The sequence below is a fragment of the Eleginops maclovinus genome, chromosome 16, assembly GCF_036324505.1.
Source record: "Eleginops maclovinus isolate JMC-PN-2008 ecotype Puerto Natales chromosome 16, JC_Emac_rtc_rv5, whole genome shotgun sequence".
NCBI classification, from domain to species: Eukaryota; Metazoa; Chordata; class Actinopteri; order Perciformes; family Eleginopidae; genus Eleginops; species Eleginops maclovinus.
The window spans coordinates 5,100,009-5,121,161 of record NC_086364.1 but is presented as its reverse complement, the minus strand read 5'-3'; the positions used below and the strand labels follow the sequence as shown (position 1 = coordinate 5,121,161).

Genomic DNA, 21,153 nt, shown 5'->3' with positions numbered 1-21,153 from the left:
AGCTCCTGGAAACCTGTCCTCATTTCACACTGGCAGCAGATACACACACACACACACACACACACACACACACACACACACACACACACACACACACACACACACACACACATATACGCACACACAAAGGGGGACATGTTGGCTCTCGTGGCCGCCGGCTGCGCCTTCTTCCCCGGACTCTTCCTGCTGTCCAAACATGCTCTGAAGCACATAATGGGATGGAGCTGGGGGGAGGCTGACATCGTGTCCGCACGGTGAGAACACACACACACACACACACACACACATGAGTACAGAGATACACACGTGTTGCAAGTGGACAAATACAGACTAACCTGAGACTCACAAACATAACTGCATATATATTTATATACTACTTCTCACACAGACACACACACACACACACACACACACACACACACACACACACACACACACACACACACACACACACACACACACCACACACACACACACATACACACACACACACACACACACACACACACACACACACACAATATTACTCTGCTGAATCTGTATTATTTTCTTATGTTTGTGAAAGTCTTTAAACCTCTTTTCTTGTCTTACACTGTTTTCTTAAGTTACATGACATCCATTTCATTTGCAGACCTCCCCTGTATTATGTTATTCTTGAATCAGCAGCTTTTACACTTCACATGCATGATACATCTTGTTCTGCACAAACTCACCTCTTTTTTATATATATACAATGTTCATGTTCAGGTTTGTATTTGTATTTGTTGCTCTACTGTCACATGCTTTATTTGTCTCATACTGCCTGTGCTGCAGCACCTCTTTTCACCCTCTGTCTGAAACCAGAGCCCAGTCTGATCTGATTGGTTAGCTGGCCCGCTCTGTTGTGATTGTTCAACCGCTTAGAGATGTCCCGCCCCTTAGCCTATTACGTACAATAGGGTGGAGGACTAGCCAATAAAAGTGCATGTGTAACATAGTGAGTCATTATGTTACGGAAGTAAACAAAGGAGTCAATGGAAATGTTTCAGACAAGGGGGGGAAATGTATTATTTCCGACACACCCCTGAGCACATCTCTGAGACAAATGAAATTTAAAGTGGAGCTTTTATTCTTCTTCTTTTTTCTTCAAACATATATTATTTTATTAAGTATTTTATCATGTCCTTTTCCTGATTCTCTTCATATGTATTTCAATTCAATACTTTGGAAGTGAAGCTTCTTTATCACTGATTTTGTTTCTGTGTTTTCAGACTGGTGTCGTCCATCCAGGCCATCATGGCTTCAGCAGCTGGATTTACCATCACCTCATCCTGCAGGGACGTCATGGAGGACAGGTAAGGACTTTAATTTACTTTATTGTGGGGAATGATTCACCATCATTGTAAAGGTGATAAGGATTCCTTCAGTGTTCATGGTTCAGGATCTTTTCACGGGGGCAGAAATATTCATTGAGGTCTCCCCTTCTCCTCTGATTAAAAGAGGTAAAAAAAAAATAAACCAGAGAAAGGCTGGGGATATTTTCAAGATGAACCAAGGGGTTTTCAGGATTAATGACAATAACAAATATATATATTGTCAGCTTTATATGAGCAATTATCGGTAATGTAAGATAGGAACATGGTTGCCAGTATTAAAATAAACAAATCTCACCCTGAGGAAACTGACCTCAGTATAATCTAATTAACAACGTGAGCTATTTCAGTCAGTAAGACGCTCTCAGAGCTCAGTAATCCTGCACAATGAGGATGTTGGGAAACGCGGGGAGGACGGAGAGTTAATCCGAGGTTTCCTCTGCAGCTCCTTCATTTCCCTGTCAAAGGGAAAATTTGGTTAACAAATCACGAACCAGGCGCACGCAGAACAAAGAACAAAGTGACAAACAAACACAACCTTAACAAACAGTGCTCTCAGCTTTGTTAACACTTTTATCTTCAAGAACATTTCATTCAAAGACACGGACCTGCAGGTATCTTATTTTCAAAGAGGCCCTTTTATGCTTTTGGGAGGGTTTCCCTTTCCTGTAGTGTGTTCTATAGGTTTTGCGCATGTAAATGGTTTGCAAAGAATAAAATCCCTGGATTCCCCCCCCCCCCCCCCCCCCCCCCCTCGGCCTGAATTGGACACCTTACTTCTGTAACATAATGACATCACTACGTAACATACACTTCTATTGGCTAGCGCTCAAACATATTACATCACAAGTCAGTGGGGGACATCTCTAAGCGGTAGACCAATCACAACAGAGCCAGTCAGCTAACCAATCAGAGCAGACTGGGCTCTGGTTTCAGACAGCTTTTTGAACATTAAAGCATGGAAACATGTCACAGTAGAGGAAGAAAATACAAATATGAACCTGAAAATGACCAGAATAATCAAACAAATAATTGTTTGTGTTAAAACTTTTCTAAATTGCTTTTTTTTTTTTTTTTAAAGCAAATTAGGCATTTCTAGCTTCTTTCTTGTGAATTTACAAGAATTCTACAACAAACGGACAAACTTAGAATATAAAACTTAAATGTCTCAATTGAAAAGAAGGCATGCTTTGGAAACTAAACATTGTTCAACAGACACACATTTCTTCCTATTTAAGTTTGATTTTTCTTTCTTTTTTTAAGCCTTTATCAATTATTTAATAATTGGTGGTTCTTTTTGAGAATGTTTTTGTAAAACACAAAACATATATTTGCGCTTATTTTGACTGAAATATCAATTAAAAAAACTACGTGAAAAAACAAATTGGAGGATTTTCTATGAAAATAACCCACACATTTTACATGTTACACATGTTTATGATATCAATATAATAAATGAAAACATTTAAACGTGAATATGAATTTATATCAGCAGACGACCATAGTGAAGTGGAATATTTCTACAGTAAAATCGTGCATCAAATGTTTAATGAAAATATACTGTCTGTTTCTGACCTATGCTCATCATTTCCTGTTTGCTTCTCAGCCATTGGCTGACGGACAACTACATCCTTTTTGCTACGCCATACTTTGCCTACGACATCTACGCCATGTTCCTGTGCTACCATCACAGGCTGCAGGTCAAAGGTCACGAGGAGGAGGTGAAGGGGGGGAAACGTTGGGCGTCTGTCGGGGGGTACCTGCGCAGAGAGAAGCTGATGGTGCTGCATCACAGTTTCATGGTCACCTGCTGCTTCCCCGCTTCACAGGTTACTGTTTTTCTATTTTTTGCAAGTCTAGGTTGGACACTTGATTCTGATTGGTTGATTTCGACATTGTATGGTCTGTTATTGCAGTGTAGCAGTCCCAAAGTCCAGTTAATTGAAAAAACTCAGCTGTGTCCATAAGAACACATTTATTTCCTGTAACTCCATCAGAAAACAGTATAGCATTTATTCTATATTTTGCACAAGAAAATTGGATTCATGATGGCTAAACTGTAACATAAGGGAAATAAAAAAGGAAAACAAAACCAATAAAACAGTGAAAGAAAAGAAAAGAGGTTTAAAGACTTTCACAAACACAAGACAATAATACAGATTCAGCAGAGTAATATTGTGTGTGTGTGTGTGTGTGTGTGTGTGTGTGTGTGTGTGTGCGTCTGTGTGTGTCAGATGTGGCGTCAGGGGAAAGGAGATTTCTTCCAGGGTGTTTTGTTTCTGGCTGAGCTCAGCACGCCGTTCGTCTGTCTTGGGAAAGTACTCATCCAGGTAAACCAACCCTAACAATCAACATTGATATATATCTGTTCAAATATAATTATATGTTATTAAATGTCAAGAAGAATTGGTAATATATTAATGACTTCAATATAAATTGGCATTTTTTCTTGAGATGAGTATCACATTTAATTTTAGAAAATCAACCAGAGACATTAAAAAATACTTTTGCAAAATGGTCCTCTCTGAGCCTCCGTACTTTCTTCTTTTCTTGTCAGTACAAGCAGCAGCACACTCTGCTGCACAAAGTGAACGGAGTCCTGATGCTGCTCACCTTCTTCTGCTGCCGGGTCCTACTCTTCCCTTACCTGTACTACGCCTACAGCAGGTAAAGTTTAATTGTAGTGTTTCATTTTTTCACAACTGCCATACATTTGGGAGGTAACTATGGTTTTATTTGACAACACTCAATTTATTTTACTTCAGCTTGAGTTATTTTTATTATTAGTTACTATTTGCAAAATAGCCCTAATTTACTAAATACATGAAAACAATTGCGTTTTTATTTGAGGGAAACCAAGTGCCATGATATTTGTTTAATTAATACTGTGTAAAGAAATAAGTATTTGGAAGAAATGATAACAAAATACATTTTGTATACAATTAAAAAAATGTAAGAAAAGATTAAAAAACGCCACATATTTATTAAGTACATTTCCTGTATTTTTCATTTGAAAAAAATCAGAAATGGTGAAAAATCATCCAGATATAATGTTTTCATTAAATATCTAATTGATCAACATTGAAAGTTCTTTGCAGTGAAAGTTGTTTTATTTCATAAAAATGTGTAATTTTTATATGATATCAATCACTAAATGGCAATTCAACAGATTGCTCTAACATGTTTTTGATATTAAAAAAACCCAGTTTAAATATTTTTCTCCGATTTAATAGTGGGAAAACAATTAATATATAGCATTACAAAAAATGATAAATGTATTTTTTGTAGCAAACGGGATGATTTGCTAAATTTAAACTCAATTACCTTTGACATAAAAAGACAAATAACATGTGTTAAGGATGTTTTCTATTAAAGTGTCCGTTTTTTTATCCTGTTACATGGAAATATGTCCATTAAGACTCCTGAAAATATAATATGACGGAAAGATTTGCTTTTCTTTGAAATAATGATAAGTGCTAACTTCCTGTCAGGAGGCAAACACTTTACGACACAACACCATCTAGTGGATGCTTTTATAAAGAAACCTGTTTGTTTTTTTATAGCAAAATCAGTGTTTTCCAATCCTAACTCCTTTTTTGAAGCAGGACAAAGCTGCTCTCTGAATGCATCCGCTTGTGTACCTTACATAATAAATCAAAAATAACAATTGCATTTTCTCCACCAACATAAACAATATTTGCAGATATACTACTATTCTTTCCAGCAATCTACCATAGTTTACTCGCAATATTTGTTGGTACATTAATGTTTCTTGTACATTTTTGTATTTTATTGTTTTATAATAGTTTTTATAACCGTTTTTTAAATCTTTTTTACATGCTGTTATTTTTCCATTTTTTAAATTTCTCTTATAGTGTTTATGTGCACCAATATACACCATTTTAGTTGCGCAATAATATTTATTGCTCTGATTTATTGCAATGTTTTATTATGTTTTTAAGTCTTCAGTATTGAATGTTCAAATGTTGGAATCCTGAGGAAGATGGTTTTTTTTGCCGACAACTAGTTTGAGTTTGAATCAAAGCAAATTCTATTTATGTGAAAACAGATTTCCATCTAAAAAAAAAAGTTCCCCGAGCCCCACGAACCCTTAATAGCAATGACCATGATTTACTCTGTGTCTCAGGTATGCCTCCATCCCTGTGTACGCGGTGCCCCTGGTGGCCCCGTGGCAGTGCAACCTGGGAGCCGCCCTGCTGTGGCCCCTGCAGCTCTACTGGTTCACTCTGATCTTCAGAGGAGCTCTCCGCCTCTCCGCTGCCGGTGGATGCTCAAAATCAACGTGTAAAGCTGACAATTACCGCTGTCTGAGCTCGAGTAACGGCTGCAGGAAGAGAACATAAGTCAACACAATGGACACTGCAAATTATTCGTTTACGTCAGAGGGAATCTAAAATCTAAAACAAGGGTCTTTTCTGTTGTGCAACAACATCCTTTTCCACATCACCTACTTCCTCATTATTTTTGTCGAACATTTCTGGGTTGAGATAGGATGAAAGTCTTCTTTATTTTATAAATACAGAATAAACCACATAAAAAAACCTTGTATTTATTTTTACAATGAACATCTCCAAGAACTTAGCAATAAAATACTCAAAATATTTCCTTTTTTTATTATTTTAAAGGCCATGTTAATTTCTCTTTAACTGTAGATTATATGTACAGTCTATGGTTGTGTTTAAGTATTAGAAGGAGCAATATTGAGTCATGGGTAATTGGAATTAAAAATAGAAGTACAAAAATTAAACGTAAATGAAAATGTTATGTGAACATAAACGAAATGGGAAGTGTGGAAATATAAACAGAAAATATTTAAATGTAAAAACAAAATAAACAAACAAATAATTTAAATAATAGAATAAAATATCTGAAAGATAGATACAGAAATAAAAACAATATTAAATAGATATTATATATTTATGGAAAAATCTAATATTATTTGTTTATTTTCTTACATATTTTTTTCCCCTATGTAATGTTTTTATTTATTCATCTTAATGTTGTTTATATTTTAATCTATTTATTTTTTACTTTTCGCTGAAGATACTCCTTCTCTTCTGCAAGCTGGTGCAGGTTGAACCAGTATCCCTCCTCTTATACAAATATATAATATTAATCATTTTCTAATGATATAATTTGGGCTATAATAGTATGAGAATATCTTACATACTTTCACTGTAATAGCATGTTTTCTACAGTGTGGTATTAGCACAATATAATAGATTTGTAGTATATTAGTTTTTAAATGTTTAGAGATAAAAGGATGTATTTTTAAAAGAAAATTGAAGACTTTTAAAACATTTTAAATAGGAGTGGTGTCATAACCTTAGTTTTTAAAACTAAATCACTTCTTTTCATAATTATTTTGACTTGTGTTTTCTCTAAGCTCTTTTTGGCTTAATTTTGTAACAAATATGCTATATAAATTTTAAAAATCATAAATAAATAAAGCTGAGTTTTTACTTTGACTAAAATAGGCTGAAGGATATTTTTTCCACCACAGTTTGTTTGCTTGTTTGTTTGTTTGTTTGTTTACAGAGATAGGGGTGGAAATCCCTCTTCCCTGTTTTCCCACGGGGCTCCTTTTCCCGTTTACCTTCACATGTGTCACTCGAAACGACTCCTCTGGTAAATCCAGCTTTTTTTTAAAAATACTTTTTTTTAAACTGCAGCTGTCAACGACCGAACACCGACCTAACGCACTACCGAACCATCGCGAGAGTCAGGGGCAGTGTGCGAGAAGAACGGGGCCAGGCAAGGCATAGCAATATTCATATTTAGCAACAACAACAACAACAACCTTTAACGAAGAATGATTATTTGGTTATGTGACAAAAGATGGATGAAATGTGTGCCACCACACAGACACGGATGAAAACACTGGAATGTGATGTACAGGTAGAGAAAACACACACAACATTCTGCTGAAGCAATATTGATAGCTAAGCTAGCTGGTTTATTAATAGCTAAGCTAACAGGCTAACGGTTAGCTTAGCTCGCAAATAATCTTTCGTGATAGCTGCTTCTTGTTGGGATGATTCATTATGTGGCGACATCATACACAAAATGAGACTTATCATACCAATTATTATTAAATAAAGATGCTAATTATCAGCAGCTCCGTTAGGTAGCTGACGTTGGTTAGCTATTGTTAGCTAGCGAACGTTACACGTCTTTAAAGAAAGCTGAATGAGCGACACTCACATTGCTAGTTTATGTTAGCAAGCTAACAAGTGCGAATGTGATATTAGGAAACATTAATTAATAATTAGCAACCATTTATCTGTTGGACAGCTGTGGAGGAACTTTTCAGTTAATATAGTAAATAACTAATTTTATCCTGTACAAATACTATGTTACAGTAAAAAGTCTTACCTTGAAAATTATACTGCAGTTAAAGTATGCAAGTAGGCTATATTCAATTCAATGTGGTTCAAGTATTTAAAGTATGAATATGTCCTGGATGTGACCACGTAACTGTTATACTTGATATCATTGTTTTTACTTATTACTCATGCATTAAAGTAAAAGCAAGGTCTAAAAGCAACATCATACTGCAGCTGTTGAAGTTGGTTAAGGTATAGCTCGTTTTCAAATAAAAATGGAAGATTATTTGTATTATGGATTAATCTGCGTATTATCAATTATATGTTTGCTTTGTAATAATAGTGGAAATAGTAAGAAATGGCGTCCCAATTACACAGAATCCAAATTGAAATATTCACAATGTGTGCTTTGTCCTAACCTCTGTTTGATTTTTATTGCAAATATATTAACATTATTTAGTGCAAAAACCAACGCATTTTTACATTTTTGAAATCACTTTTATACATAAAAGATTAAACGTCAACCGTCCACATCTTATAATAATTTATTTTAATCAACCTCGATCGTGTTTACAACACCTTAATCTGAGGAGAATCTAAAGTTGTCAGATAAATGCAGTGTAATTTATTAATGTAAGATTATATGTTCTCAACACAAATCAGAGCTGATATCTAAAACCCTCTATCTGACTTACAAGGTAACTTAAATCACGTCCTTTATGCTGGTTATTGAACTTTTCCCTGATTTAATTAAACATTTTTGGGCTCCCCTCCTTTGCAGTAAATTCTTATCGCAAATTTGGAAAGCTCTGTAGATTTTTTTTTGATTTTTTAAATTTCAAATCCAGGATTTAAACAGATTTCTATGTGCTTTGGTCCGGATAGACTAATAGCCTTCATTCTGTTGTTGTTGTTGTTGTTGTTGTTGTTGTTGTGGTGATGGATCTGTTGATTTCTTTACCTCAATTATTTTGTTAACCATGTCCTGTTTCAGGCGTTGCAATCTCTGATGTTTTATTTTGTTAATTTCCAGCCTTTTTAGTATTATTAAACTGATATCACAGATTGTTCTATGTTTTTCAGGATGTGGCCACGCTTCTCTGGATGTATGACAGATGGTGAAGAAGGAGCAGGTCTCACTAATCCATCCTCCTCTACCCATCCTTCTACTGGCTGTCTGAATCCGATATTTTCTTGCCTAAAGTATTAAAATTCAAAAAATAATGTAGCAGAAAGCTTAGCCTTGGAGATATTTGACCTCTTTAACCCCGTCTTGCATGGGTCTGGTGCATTTCAAGTCTTCATTTTAGATGGGGCTCCTGAGCACGCCACTTAAGTTCACACTCATTTGTAAATTATTAGACCAATGTGCCGTGTTTGCCCCCAGACAGTGACCCCAGCTGTGCAATCACTTCAACTTTCTGTTGTATGTTTGAAGTGATTTGATTGACCATCAGGATGAACGGCTCTCTTTTAACCCCGCCCAGCCCACGGGCGGCAAACTCCTCTCCTCTACCTCCCTCCCCCTCCCCGTCTCCGTCCCCTCCATCTCCCTCCATGCTGCCTATGTCCCCCCGGCCGCCTCCTCTCCCTCCTCTGGTGAGCCCTCAACCACAAGCTCACCAATCCTCCCTGTCAGACACCCCCACACCTTCCCCCTCGCCCTGCCTGAGTTGGACCGAATTCTGTGAGCTCCACGCCCGTGTTGCGGCCGGTGACTTTGCACGGCACTTTCGGGCTTTCCTCCTGGAGAACCCCCACTACTCCCCAGACTCGGCGGCTGCTTTCTGCCGACGCTTCACTGACCGCTTCGTCCGTCACTTCCAGAGCGAGCTGGAGGGGGCGCTCCCGCCGAGCTGTGCTTCTGAGAGGGACGACATGGCGAGCTGGGCTCCCCAGTCAGACGCTACTTCCTTTGAAGAGGAAGCCGTCTCCCCTCTGTCGGTGTCCGGGGCTGCTGTCCTCCCGTGCCCCCCCACAAACACAACGCGGGCTTTATCCAAGCCAGCACCGGCACGACTGGTGTTAGAGAGCCGCGGTGGTGACAGGTTCCAAGACTCCTACGCCCACACCCAAGTCCTGCCTCCATCCTCATCGTCGTCATGCTGCTCCTCAGTGGGAGGCAACAACGGGAGGCGTGAGGAGCGGGGCGCCATGATGGCTCCTGGGAACGGGGAAGCTCCAGTGGAGGAGGAGGAGGACAGCTGGTTAGGGGTGGCGTCTGTTGGGGAAGATGTGGAGCCAGAGGAGCAGGAGGCAGAGTTGGTGGAGGTGGACGGTGCAGACCCCTCCTACACTATTCCACCTTCCTCGTCCTCTCCCCCGCCTGGCTCCAAAGGTAACAGTACGCCCAACTCCAAAAACAAACTGAAGAAGCGCTTTTCTCTGCGGAGTGTGGGCCGTAGTGTGCGGGGGAGCGTGCGGGGCATCCTGCACTGGCGGAGCTCCTCCAGCGACTCGGCCCAGAGCCAGCTGCCCTCCAGCTACAGCTACACCATGGGCGTGCAGGACGCCACGCTGGTGTCGAGCTCAAAGAGGAACTGTGGCACACAGCCTCCTACACCCACCTCCTCCATGCCTGTTTCCCTCTCCATGCCCCTCTCCCTTCCCCACTCCTCCTCCTCCTCGCTGCCGCCCTCATCTTCAAGCAGCGCCACCTCTCTGTCTCTCTCTGAAGCGGCGAGGGATCGGCGGCGGAGCAACGGCGAAGGAGGCGAGAAGGAAAAGTGGAGCCATCGTCTTGAAAAGCTCAGACTGTCACGATCTCCCCCCCCTGTCCTCACCCCGACCAACGCCGGCCCTCACTCCGGCTCCTCTACGCTGCCACCAAGCAGCGCCGCAGCAGCCGGCATGGGCCCTCCGAGAAAGGTGGGCCGACTGGTGCGGGAGGGCGGGGTGAGCGTCAGTTCATCCAATGACGAGCTAAGCGGAAGCCATGGCTTTTCAGGCTTCTCGTTCGGGCTTCTGCACCACGGTACGGACAACCACAACGCTGCCTCAGCTTCCTCTGCTGCAGCTCAGGGGGGGGTGCAGCCGCTGGCCAGCGGGGGTAACATCCCATGGAAAGGAGGGCGCTGGCACAAGTGTCGTCTGGTCCTCAAAGAGAGGGACCGGGAAGGGGGGGAGCGGGGAGAGGAGTACTACCTGGAATTCTTCATTCCACCTAAAGTAAGTGTGGGAAATGAAAACATGTTTAATTCAATCATTTTAGCATTTCAAGGTCAACTTAAGATGCCTGCCAGGCAAACTGCAGCACAGGTACAAGAACAGTTGAGTGCAAATGATCCCCTTTTTTATTTAAGTTATTGCTCATTAGTGTTTTATATAGTTTACGTTACTTTTGCTTTTTATTTTTCTCTGGTTGTTGCTGTAATAGTGAAGTTCCCCGGCCGGGATTAATTCCCATAGTACCCTTCTGCTTACCTATAAATATGTAAGCATTATGAACATCTACTGTATACAAATTACATCAAAAAAGTCTCTGAATGCTCTATACACAAACAATAATTCTTAGGGATTCTTTAATTCTATTTTATTTTAACAACATATATTTACAGATTCCAGTATCTTAAGTTATGCAGATTAATTCCGTAATCAGTTTTTTGAAACCTAAGCAGGGTTTTAATATTTTCTGAAATTTGAAAAAGTTCTTTACACATTATAAATTGAACAAATGTGCCTCGTGATTTATTGCCCTAGTCCATATTGCAATAACAAAAGAAAATGTAAATGAATTATTCTACCCTATTAGAAAAGTGCTTTAAAAGGGGGTAAGGAAATGTTGCTTATTCTCTTACTGCCGTGAGTTAAATGTGCAGATTGATTCCTCTCCCAATTTTGTACAGTGAATTTAAAAGCCCAGACAGCAGCTGTTTGCTTAGCTTAGCTTTGCTTAGCTTAGCTTAGCATACAAACCGAAAACAGGAAGAAACAGCAATCCTGGCTCCAAAGGTAATCCGTCTACAAGCACTTTTTTAAAGCTTGGTTGATGTTTATGATTATTTCTTGCCTGGAGGCAGGGACATCCGGAGTCTCCTCTGGTTACAAAGACAATATTTATTTTACACTTTCTGTAGTCAACTAAAATGTGTTGATGCAGTTTCTGCTGGTTTGTCTCCCCAGTCGTCGAAGCCCCGGCTGACCGTCCCCTGCTGCTCCATCGTGGATGTGAGGAGCACCACGGCGCTGGAGGTCCCCGACAAGGAGAACACCTTCCTTCTGCAGGTGATCACTCTGTCTTCATACAGTATAATAATCAACTGTCACGTCACAACTATAAAAATATATGGATATGTGTGTTCCAAAAACATATGTAAGTGATGCCCACATACTAATATCTCTCTTCATGTTACTCCCTCTCAGCTGGAGGGCACGGCGCAGTACGTGATCGAGACTCGTGACGCTGTGCAGATGAGAGCCTGGCTCAGTGACATCAGGAACGGCATCTGTCTCAGGTAACGAAATTATGAATGAAGGTCACCTCAACCTGTGGTACAGACAACATGAAGTAACTCTGTCTCTCACAGTGAACAGGAGGATGCTGAAGGTGTGAGTGTGGGGCCCCTGGACATCAGTGGGACGCCTGACATTGTCGACCGCCTCTCACAAGGTGTGTGTGTGTGTGTGTGTGTGTGTGTGTGTGTGTGTGTGTGTGTGTGTGTGTGTGTGTGTGTGTGTGTGTGTGTGTGTGTGTGTGTGTGTGTGTGTGTGTGTGTGTGTGTGTGTGTGTGTGTGTGTGTGTGTGTGTGTGTGTGTGTGTGTGTGTGTGTGTGTGTGTGTGTGTGTGTGTGTGTGTGTGTGTGTGTGTGTGTGTGTGTGTGTGAGAGTCTATCCATCCATCCACATCTTTATGTGTGTGTTTGTACTCCGTTGACTCTCTACTGCTTGTTTGTTGTCTCAGTTTGTTATGGAGGAATCGGAGGCTCCTCACCTCTGATGGACCCTCTCCCCCCGGAGCTGCCACCTCGAGCGCCTCTCGACGAACCAGACAGCCGGATTCTGGGCGGGGCCAGCCTGGGCACACCTTTTGCTGAGACGCCGGACGCCACAGGTGAATACGATCCTAAGACGTATCTTTTATTTAAAAGAATAAAAAAGCAGAGATTGAATCAGATGTGTGGTTAATGCTAGGTTAAAGACGACATGATTCATAATACATGCTACATGCTAATAGGTTAGCTTTAAAATAAAGAAATATTAAATAGATTTTGTCTTCTCTTTTGGAAATTGTGTTATGGCATACATGTCTTCTCCTTGTTTTAAATATGTTATAAGGGATATTGCTTTTCAAATTATTTATTTAAAAAAAATGTCATTGTGTAAATACCTTTGGAAATGACCAAAAGTCGACCCTTGCTATATGAATATCAAAGTAAAAAATTGTTAGGTTTTGATCATCTCCCTACTGCCCAGCACTAGTTATGGTTGAGTTTAGTCTGATCTGTTACAAACAGATTGACCATCTTTTAAACTTGAATATCTCTTATGCTCCACCCTGCAGGCTCCTTCCTGTTCTCAGATGTGATCGCTGCGGAGGCGGTGGAGCACCCGCTCAGCGAGTGTCAGTGGTTCCACGGCACGCTGTCCCGCCTCAAAGCGGCTCAGCTGGTGTTGGCGGGAGGACCGGCGAGCCACGGCGTCTTCCTGGTGCGGCAGAGCGAGACGCGGCGTGGAGAGTACGTCCTCACCTTTAACTTCCAGGGCAAGGCCAAGGTGAGTGCTACTCCCTCCCAGCACAGGCAGACACACAGGGCTTTCTTACTACGGGTTTATTAGGGGTTCTGTTCTCGAAAATACACTGGAAACTAACCATAAACACAGAAGATCATTTAACATACACACACGCACGTAATGCAGTAATAATATAACTAACAAAACATTCTATTATACTAGAACAATTCATTTTTGTGTCCCCTGTGCTGACTTTCAGTGAGCTCTCAGTTGGTAAATAAAGGTGGAAATAATCCTTAAACAGTCAAAATGTCCATCAAAGTTTCCCGAGCCCAATATCTTAAAATACCAAAGAAATAGAAAAAGCAGCCGATATCCACCTTGTAGAATGATCTTCAGAATTCATTTTTTCCAAATAAAAATAATCCCTAAAAATATATTCTGGTAAACCTTGATTTTGACTCTGCTGTCTCCTCTGCAGCACCTGCGCCTGTCCCTGAACGAGGACGGTCAGTGCCGTGTGCAGCACCTCTGGTTCCAGTCCATCTTCGACATGTTGGAGCACTTCCGGGTGCACCCCATCCCCCTGGAGTCCGGCGGAGCCTCGGACGTCACGCTCATCAGCTTTGTAGGGGCCACCGCTGTTCGCCAGCCAGGTACGATCAACCCCCCCACCCCTCCTGTTATTAATGAAACTTTGAATTCATGAGAATCAAACTCGTCTATATTCTTTATGTGAACATAAATTAGGATTCTGACTCAGCTTTTGAAGTTGCTGTCACACAGAACAATTTATAAGCAAGATGGAAAACGCATTCAGCTAAAAAATAAGGACAAAAAAGATAGGTAAACATTGAACTATATATCGGGATAATTTAAGTTCTGATATTTACAATTCCGTGTTAACTGTTCCCTCTTCAAAATATTTTAGCTTTACCCCCTGACCAGTGGTAAAACATTTTGGAAGCAAAAACCGTTGTAAAGAGGTAAAATACAGTGCTGCACCAACAGTGTCTGGTTAACTTAAAGCGGCCCTATTTACCTCCTTTTCAGTTTCATATTTGTATTTTGTGTCTCTACTGGGACATGTCTCCATGCTTTAATGTCTAAAAAGCTCTTTATTTTTCTCATACTGCCTGTGCTGCAGCACCTCTTTTCACCCTCCGTGTGAAACCAGAGCCCAGTCTGCTCTGATTGGTTAGCTGGCCGGCTCTGTTGTGATTAGTCAGCCACTTAAAGACTTCCTGCCCCTTAGCCTATCACTTACCATGTGGAGCACGAGCCAATACAAGCACGAGTGTTACATAGTGATGTCACTAATTTTGTTTCAATATCGGATCTAGATTATATAATATAATATTTCCTTCATTCATTGCCGTTAAAAAGCTAACAGAACGAAGAGTGCAATAAAAGTGGTGCGAGCAAGTGAAATGCAGGATTATTCCCCTGCAGCGTCTCCACCTGCCCATGTGTTGTTCTGACCTCTCTGATGTTTCTGTATCCGTTGGCTCATCCCTTTGCAGGCCGTGACAGGGCAGGCAGTCGGCCTACAGTCTGTGATGTCATCACCACGCGCCATCCTGACTCTCCATCAACCCCCATCTCTGACTGTGTGTAAGTGAGACCGGACTCAGCTGAGAGAAACTTAGAGAGTGAGAGAGTGGGGGGTGTGTGGGAGTGAGTGGGGACATATTTGATGTGCTTAGTTCGAGTGGACATATTTCTCTCTCAACAGGTTTGTAACCTTTGATTTCAGCACAAATGCATTTGAGTTTGGCACCTCGCATTCAGAAATACACATTTGAGACTGGAAGACAAGAGGTTTTGCGTAGTCTACAGGTATTTTGTAAAACATCACTTTTTTAGTATATTAGACTGTTTTCCACACAAAGTCAACACCCAAAATATTATTGCGAATATTATTCACTTTTTTTATATTTATTTATCAAACAATGAGACGCTCAAATAATCAGCAGATGAATGAAATATGAAAATAACCAAGTGTTTGCTGTAATACTTTTAAGTGTTATATTACATAACCATGATATCAAACGTGGAGATGGTCATGTTTCATGAATTTAGAGCGCGTGAAAAGATGTTAACTCACATGAAAAAAACACGATTGCTTTTAATATAATATTTCTTAACACAGGGTTTTGGTGCAGGTTGACCTGTTGTGTCCTCTATGAGTATTACAACAACAATCGATTTGGAGAAACAACGATGTCGGCTTCAAGCATTATTGTTTCCACAGCTGAAAGATCATGCTTCACAGACGTACAGAAACTAACTTATTTAATCATTTAGATCGGACCTAGAAGCGGATCGCAAGATATTATTTTCCTCGTCCATTGTCCACCATTCAATAAACTGTGTGGGCTTGTGAGCGTGTGTGTGTGCTCCTTGAAATTGACTGCCTCCATGACTCCCATGGACTCCATGACAGCAGACCTCTCCACCTAACATTCACTCACTGTCACTTTCTCTCCTCTCTCCCGCCCTCCTCTCCTTCGACTACGCTGTCACTTCCTGTCACTTTTGTCCTTATTTCCTCCCCCTCCTCCTCCTCCTCCTCCTCCTCCTCCTCCTCCTCCTCCTCCTTTATTTACGCTTTTCTCTCATTTCACCCCACTTTGTTTTTTTCTCTTTTTCTCTCGTCTAATTCCTCTCCATGCAGACTTGACCAGCAGACCCCGTAGCCCCCCGCTGCCTCCTCCTCTGCCTCCGGGCCGCCCACCGCCACCGACTCCCCCTCAGGAGAGAGCCGATGAGGCGGAGGCGGCGGCAGCGGGAGGAAGTGCAGCAGCAGCAACAGCAGCAGGAGGAGGAGGGGCACCGGCGGCAGCGACAACAGCAGGAGGAAGCGGAGGAAGTGGCGGCGCAAGTGGCGGCAGCGGAGGTGGAAGTGGGGGAGGAGTGGAGGACTGGGAGGAGCGGGACACTCCTCTCCGCCAGCTGGAAGCTGGGGAGGGCGAGGAGCGTGACGGAACGAGGGCGCCCCGAGCCATCGATAACCAGTACTCCTTCTTCTGATGAAGGGAAGAGCAAGAGCGGGAGGAGGAGTAGGAGGAGGAGTGTGTGTACGTGCGTTTGTGTTTGTGCGTGAGCGAGCGTGAGATTGGATGAGGCGGCGTAAATCATAGCCATTCATAACCAGTATTTTTATTTTGTTAGCAAGGTTGGAGGCGAGGAGGAGGAGGAGAAGGAGGATATAAAAGTACTAACACTAAACGAGAGAGAGGGGAGACAAAGCAGACGGGAGAGACAGGCGGAAGCAGCTTCACAACACTAACTCGCGGTACACTTGTTTTTATTGTTTGTTTTTTTGTAGTCTGATAAGCTTTGATTTCTGCCGGTACGAATCGCAGCGGGCTCTCTCGCTGTGGAGCCAGCAGACCTGATACCTCACGTCGGTCCTGCCAAGTCAAACCAGAGGCCAAACACACACTCACACACACATCTGCACTGTGGCAGGTAGACCCAAAACCCAATACTTACTGGTACAGAGGCCGTGACACAGCAGGCTCCTTTCTAAAGATTTTACAGATTTAAAGCTTCTGAATGTAACGCGTTGGGTATTTTTCAACCTGGACACTACGGTCACATGTTTTTGCGACTAATGGAGACAACGGTTTTGACATTAGTTGAGTAGGGAGCGTTATGGGTAGAGCTGCAAAGGTTAATCAATCAGTTTAAATAATAAATCGATCATCAACTGTTGTGATAATCCATCAGTCAGTTTGAGAAGGTAATGGTATGCTTCCATCTTCCTAAAGTCAAATACCTTTCTGTATCTTTGCTACATTAACAACAGTAACTGAATATCATTGAGGTGAGGACAAAACAAGACATTTCCTATTCTAGAAGATGTTAGTGGCAGCCCTACTGCATTATCCTCTCAGGCCATTCGGTTTGTGTTGACTCTGACAGGCTCAGGTTGGTATTCTCAGTGTCTATCAACAATTTGGAAGGAGCCTGTAGAGAAATATAAACTATTCCTTTCCCTTGATGCACTCTGTTGTGTCTAACAAAGTCTTTACTTTCTGAATTCTCATGTTGCATCCACGTTGTTGAAATCAGCTCATGTTTTTTAGATTACACTACATTTCTACAAGTCACAGGACACAGTAACAAACAGAGACAACTTGTACAGGGAAAGAAAGATACTTTCTCCTCCTTAGGAGACTTTCCATAAGGCTGTCAGACACTTTGAGCCTCTCTGTGACAGAAACCGACTTTTCAAAACTAGCATTGTTTTCGTTGTGGATTAAACTATAGATTATAATGATGAATCAATAGTTTGGACTATAAAGTGTCCGAGAAGTGAAAAATGTTGACCAAATGTGTTGTTTTGTCCACAGCTCAAAATGTTCACTTCACTGTCAAGAGAGGAATAGAGAAACTAGAAAATATTGATATTTACAGAACTGGAATCAGAGTATTTCGACTTTATTTTCTCACAAGAAATGACTCAGACCGATTAATCGAGTTAGAAATACTTTTAATGGTTAACAAATAAAGCATTCATCTGTGCAGCCCGAATACAGAAGCCCTGAATACTGGACTAATTATAAAAATGCTGCTCCCAATTGTAATTTCTAACTTAGACAAAAGCATGAGGGATGTAGGGTCTAGTTAGAAAAATACAGAAGTTAGCTTATAAATAAATATATTTACATGAACACTTGATACGCTCATTGCTGATTGGAATAAGACCAAACCAATGTGAATCCTTAATAAATAATATCGTATATAATTGAATGTATTGTAATATTAATAATATCACTAATGTTGATTTCAATATGTTTCCATTTATCAAGCAAAGATCATTTGATGTGAAAATGTGACATTTTGCTGCTTGTTTAATTTTACATTATGGTATATTTAATTACATATTTTTGTTTCATAAAATAAAAAAAAGATTTGAAAGGAATACCAACAACATTTCAAGATAAGATGAACCGAATTATCCCTAGGGCTGAAAGGGGTTGATGCAGCATGAGTACAACTGTAGTGCAGATAAAAAGAGAATCATTTAGTACTGTATATGATTGGCCAGAACATTTGGAGACAAAAAAATAGATCAGTGTCCTTGATTTGCAGTTTTTAGACTGCACCCTTAATCAATTTTATAATAAAAGAATGTAGTCAATATTCAAAACCAGAAAAAATAGTTGGTTGCATCCATTTTGCCCTTTTTTGTCTATTACTGGAACAAAATTGTAATCCGAAAAATAAATAAATATAAAAGTTCCTCAAATAACATATTTATAAATGGCTTATTAGGGCCATACATTAAAAACATTGGGAGAGTGGTTCAATATTCAGAGAAAAAAGTCACAATTTCAGAGATTAAATTCCCAAATTTACAAGATACCAGAAGAAATTGTTGTAAATTTGTGAGAAAACAAAACAAATGTGATCTGTAGAAAAGACAATGTACCACTTTAATCTAAATCCCCCCAAAAATGTTTCTTCTCGCAAATGTATGACAAAGATTATTGACATCTTGTAGTTTAACCACTTTCACCTAAGAGAAATTATATATTTTTATTGATATTTTCTTGTATATTCAACCATTTCTTCCCAGTATATCTCGCCCTGCACTGTAACGATTATTTTAGCATGGCCCTGACACGCCGCCTCGCACAAGGCGTCCTTAAATTGTAGTTTTTTTCAGTGGAGTTTGGTTTGGCGTTACACAGCAGAGTAATGTAATGTTTTGGGTCTAAGTGGCACATAAACCGGAGCAGGCAGGAAACCTTTACCTCAGTCACACTCAGCAGCAGCTGCTCTCAGTTAATGTCTCCCTCTCTCTTTCTCTCTCTCGCTTTTCTCCCTGACGCAAAAGAGAAACTATTGATAATACCAATAACAATAATTATTGATGGAAATAATAATGATGTTGATGATAATAATAACGGTCCGAATAATAGTATTAATTTTATTTGTTTTTAAGACACCTTTTTATTTTTATTTTGTATGCTTACTCCATGTAACACTTGTTCCGACTCCATCTTGTAATTGAGACTGTGTTTGTGCCTTTTTTTAATTTTTGGGATAAAAAGAAGGAAAAAAAAGTATATATAAGATTTGAATTCCTCGTTCTTAAGGCTACTTTCTTTTCATGCTGTCCTCTCCTCCTCAACCTCATTCTCGATTCATCAAGGGTTAAAAAAAAAAAAATACAATTAGCAGAAAAATGTCAATGAGAATACCTACTTTTTCTACTTGTGCCTTTCTGTGTCTGTCGTCATCGGCCTGCGTTCGTGTCGCTCTGTCTTCATCGTTCAGTTTAGAGCTTTGCCCGTTTCTTTATCCACCACATAAACCACCCAGTCATTTCTACCTGTCTTTTTTTTTTTTTTTTGCTCATGTATTTGTCTATATGCACCTTTTCCCCCTCCCAGTGTCCCCCCTTCCCCACCCTTAATCATCATGTTCAGTGTCCTTTTCTCAGTTTCAAAACTCTTTGTGCCTTTCTCTGTCTCTTTTCTCTCTTTGCTGGGACCGTGTGTTGAGGGCGGGCAGCGTCGTCTGTCCTCCCTGTGTGGTTAGTTTCAGGTACTACATTGAATTTAATGATATAATATAAATATAGTGAAACATAGAATTGGTGTGGTCTTTTCTTCCTGTCACCTTTAAATGCTGTTTCTAGTAAATCACTTACACTGCTAGGGCTGTAGCAGATGTTTGTGAAGCATTTTGAATTGAATTCACCATTTATTATTTTCTTTTGTTTTTTTGTGCAAAAAATGTTAACTATATGTTACTATACACATTATGATATTAGTTCAATTAAATTACAGTGGTGGCTGCAAATAATTGTTTAACACCTTTCTAATAACCCCAAAGTATTGTAGTCAACATTTATTGAAAAAGAAAAATGTAATAATTTCCAAAATGCACAACATATTTTGATCTGACAGAATATTCTGCTTCAATCCATATTTGTGGGCGTTAAGCAAACATTCTCACTGCGCTCAAAATAGTTTGCTCTTCCGCATGCGCCACACAAATGAGTCTTGAACCTGAAATAACTAACCGAACCAAACATTTGTGTAAACACAAAAACTAAAGATCTATTTAAACTCTAACACCATCATAGTTTGCTTATTTCTATTTATCTGCATTTTTTTTCAGTGCTACATTAAGGTGTCATCACTTTATACCGTCAAGTATGAAATATGTTAAAAAAACACCAGTTTGAAAGCTTTTAAGTTGATAAAATAAAAGTAATTTATTTTAAAAATGACATTCCTTGTATGTAAAAGGAAACACATTTGGTACGGACTTACATATAAATCATATACTCTCATACACAGTTTTGTATAATCTATCTTTAAATTGTTATGAATCTGCCATTTGTCTTTCTTTACATTTTTAAAAGAAGATACACTGTTTATAATTTGAACTACATTTTTCATTTCAAATAGTTTTGGCCCCAGAAGTAAATTTCATTAGGTCTATATGAGAGTTTTAAGTGTATATGAATATGTGTAAACTGGATCCATGATGCAGGAATTTGCCCCTGGACCCCCAAGTGAGTATTTCATGTTTTTAACTGTATAAAATGCATCAGGTTACTGGAACACATATAAGCTTTATAGGGAGATGTGGGCTTTTTTAAGTTATATATTATTCTTCATACTCACTAGCAGTGTTATGCAGCATTTATGTTTTTTATTAATTTCCTTATCCTGCAATGTTTAACAAACATGGTTCCTGCTGCATTGTGTTGGAAAACACAAAGTGGATCCAATAGTGTTTTCAAGATTTCAAAC

The 21,153-nt window shown here is 40.0% G+C and overlaps 2 protein-coding genes across 3 annotated transcripts; both read left to right on the top strand.

Annotated features, from left to right (window-relative positions):
- Positions 1 to 48: 48 nt before the first annotated feature.
- Positions 49 to 6,786, top strand: LOC134878392 (ceramide synthase-like). The gene is made up of 6 exons (XM_063904410.1): positions 49 to 254; positions 1,251 to 1,334; positions 2,959 to 3,181; positions 3,587 to 3,682; positions 3,910 to 4,019; positions 5,500 to 6,786. The coding sequence occupies exons 1-6, from the start codon at positions 136 to 138 to the stop codon at positions 5,714 to 5,716; spliced, it is 849 nt and encodes a 282-aa protein (XP_063760480.1). The 5' UTR covers positions 49 to 135; the 3' UTR covers positions 5,717 to 6,786.
- Positions 6,787 to 7,109: 323 nt separating this feature from the next.
- On the top strand, positions 7,110 to 20,223 carry sh2b1 (SH2B adaptor protein 1). 2 transcript variants are annotated; one of them, XM_063904259.1, is made up of 10 exons: positions 7,110 to 7,271; positions 8,783 to 10,867; positions 11,822 to 11,923; positions 12,062 to 12,153; positions 12,226 to 12,308; positions 12,600 to 12,749; positions 13,200 to 13,411; positions 13,851 to 14,025; positions 14,893 to 14,983; positions 16,047 to 16,264. In XM_063904259.1, exons 2-10 carry the CDS (start codon positions 9,158 to 9,160, stop codon positions 16,066 to 16,068), a joined length of 2,637 nt encoding a protein of 878 aa, XP_063760329.1. In that variant the 5' UTR covers positions 7,110 to 7,271; positions 8,783 to 9,157; the 3' UTR covers positions 16,069 to 16,264. The 2 variants fall into 2 exon arrangements, with proteins under 2 accessions (XP_063760329.1, XP_063760330.1); XM_063904260.1 differs by lacking the exon at positions 14,893 to 14,983 and having other exon boundaries at positions 16,047 to 20,223.
- Positions 20,224 to 21,153: the final 930 nt, after the last annotated feature.

Excerpts from the sequence above, each read along its gene's own strand:
- LOC134878392 (XM_063904410.1), top strand. The coding sequence starts at position 136 with ATGTTGGCTCTCGTGGCCGCCGGCTGCGCCTTCTTCCCCGGACTCTTC. Across the intron at positions 255-1,250 it reads GCTGACATCGTGTCCGCACG|ACTGGTGTCGTCCATCCAGG; the intron begins GTGAGAACACAC and ends CTGTGTTTTCAG. Across the intron at positions 3,182-3,586 it reads GCTGCTTCCCCGCTTCACAG|ATGTGGCGTCAGGGGAAAGG; the intron begins GTTACTGTTTTT and ends TGTGTGTGTCAG.
- sh2b1 (XM_063904260.1), top strand. The coding sequence starts at position 9,158 with ATGAACGGCTCTCTTTTAACCCCGCCCAGCCCACGGGCGGCAAACTCC. Across the intron at positions 12,309-12,599 it reads TGTCGACCGCCTCTCACAAG|TTTGTTATGGAGGAATCGGA; the intron begins GTGTGTGTGTGT and ends TTGTTGTCTCAG. Across the intron at positions 12,750-13,199 it reads TGAGACGCCGGACGCCACAG|GCTCCTTCCTGTTCTCAGAT; the intron begins GTGAATACGATC and ends TCCACCCTGCAG.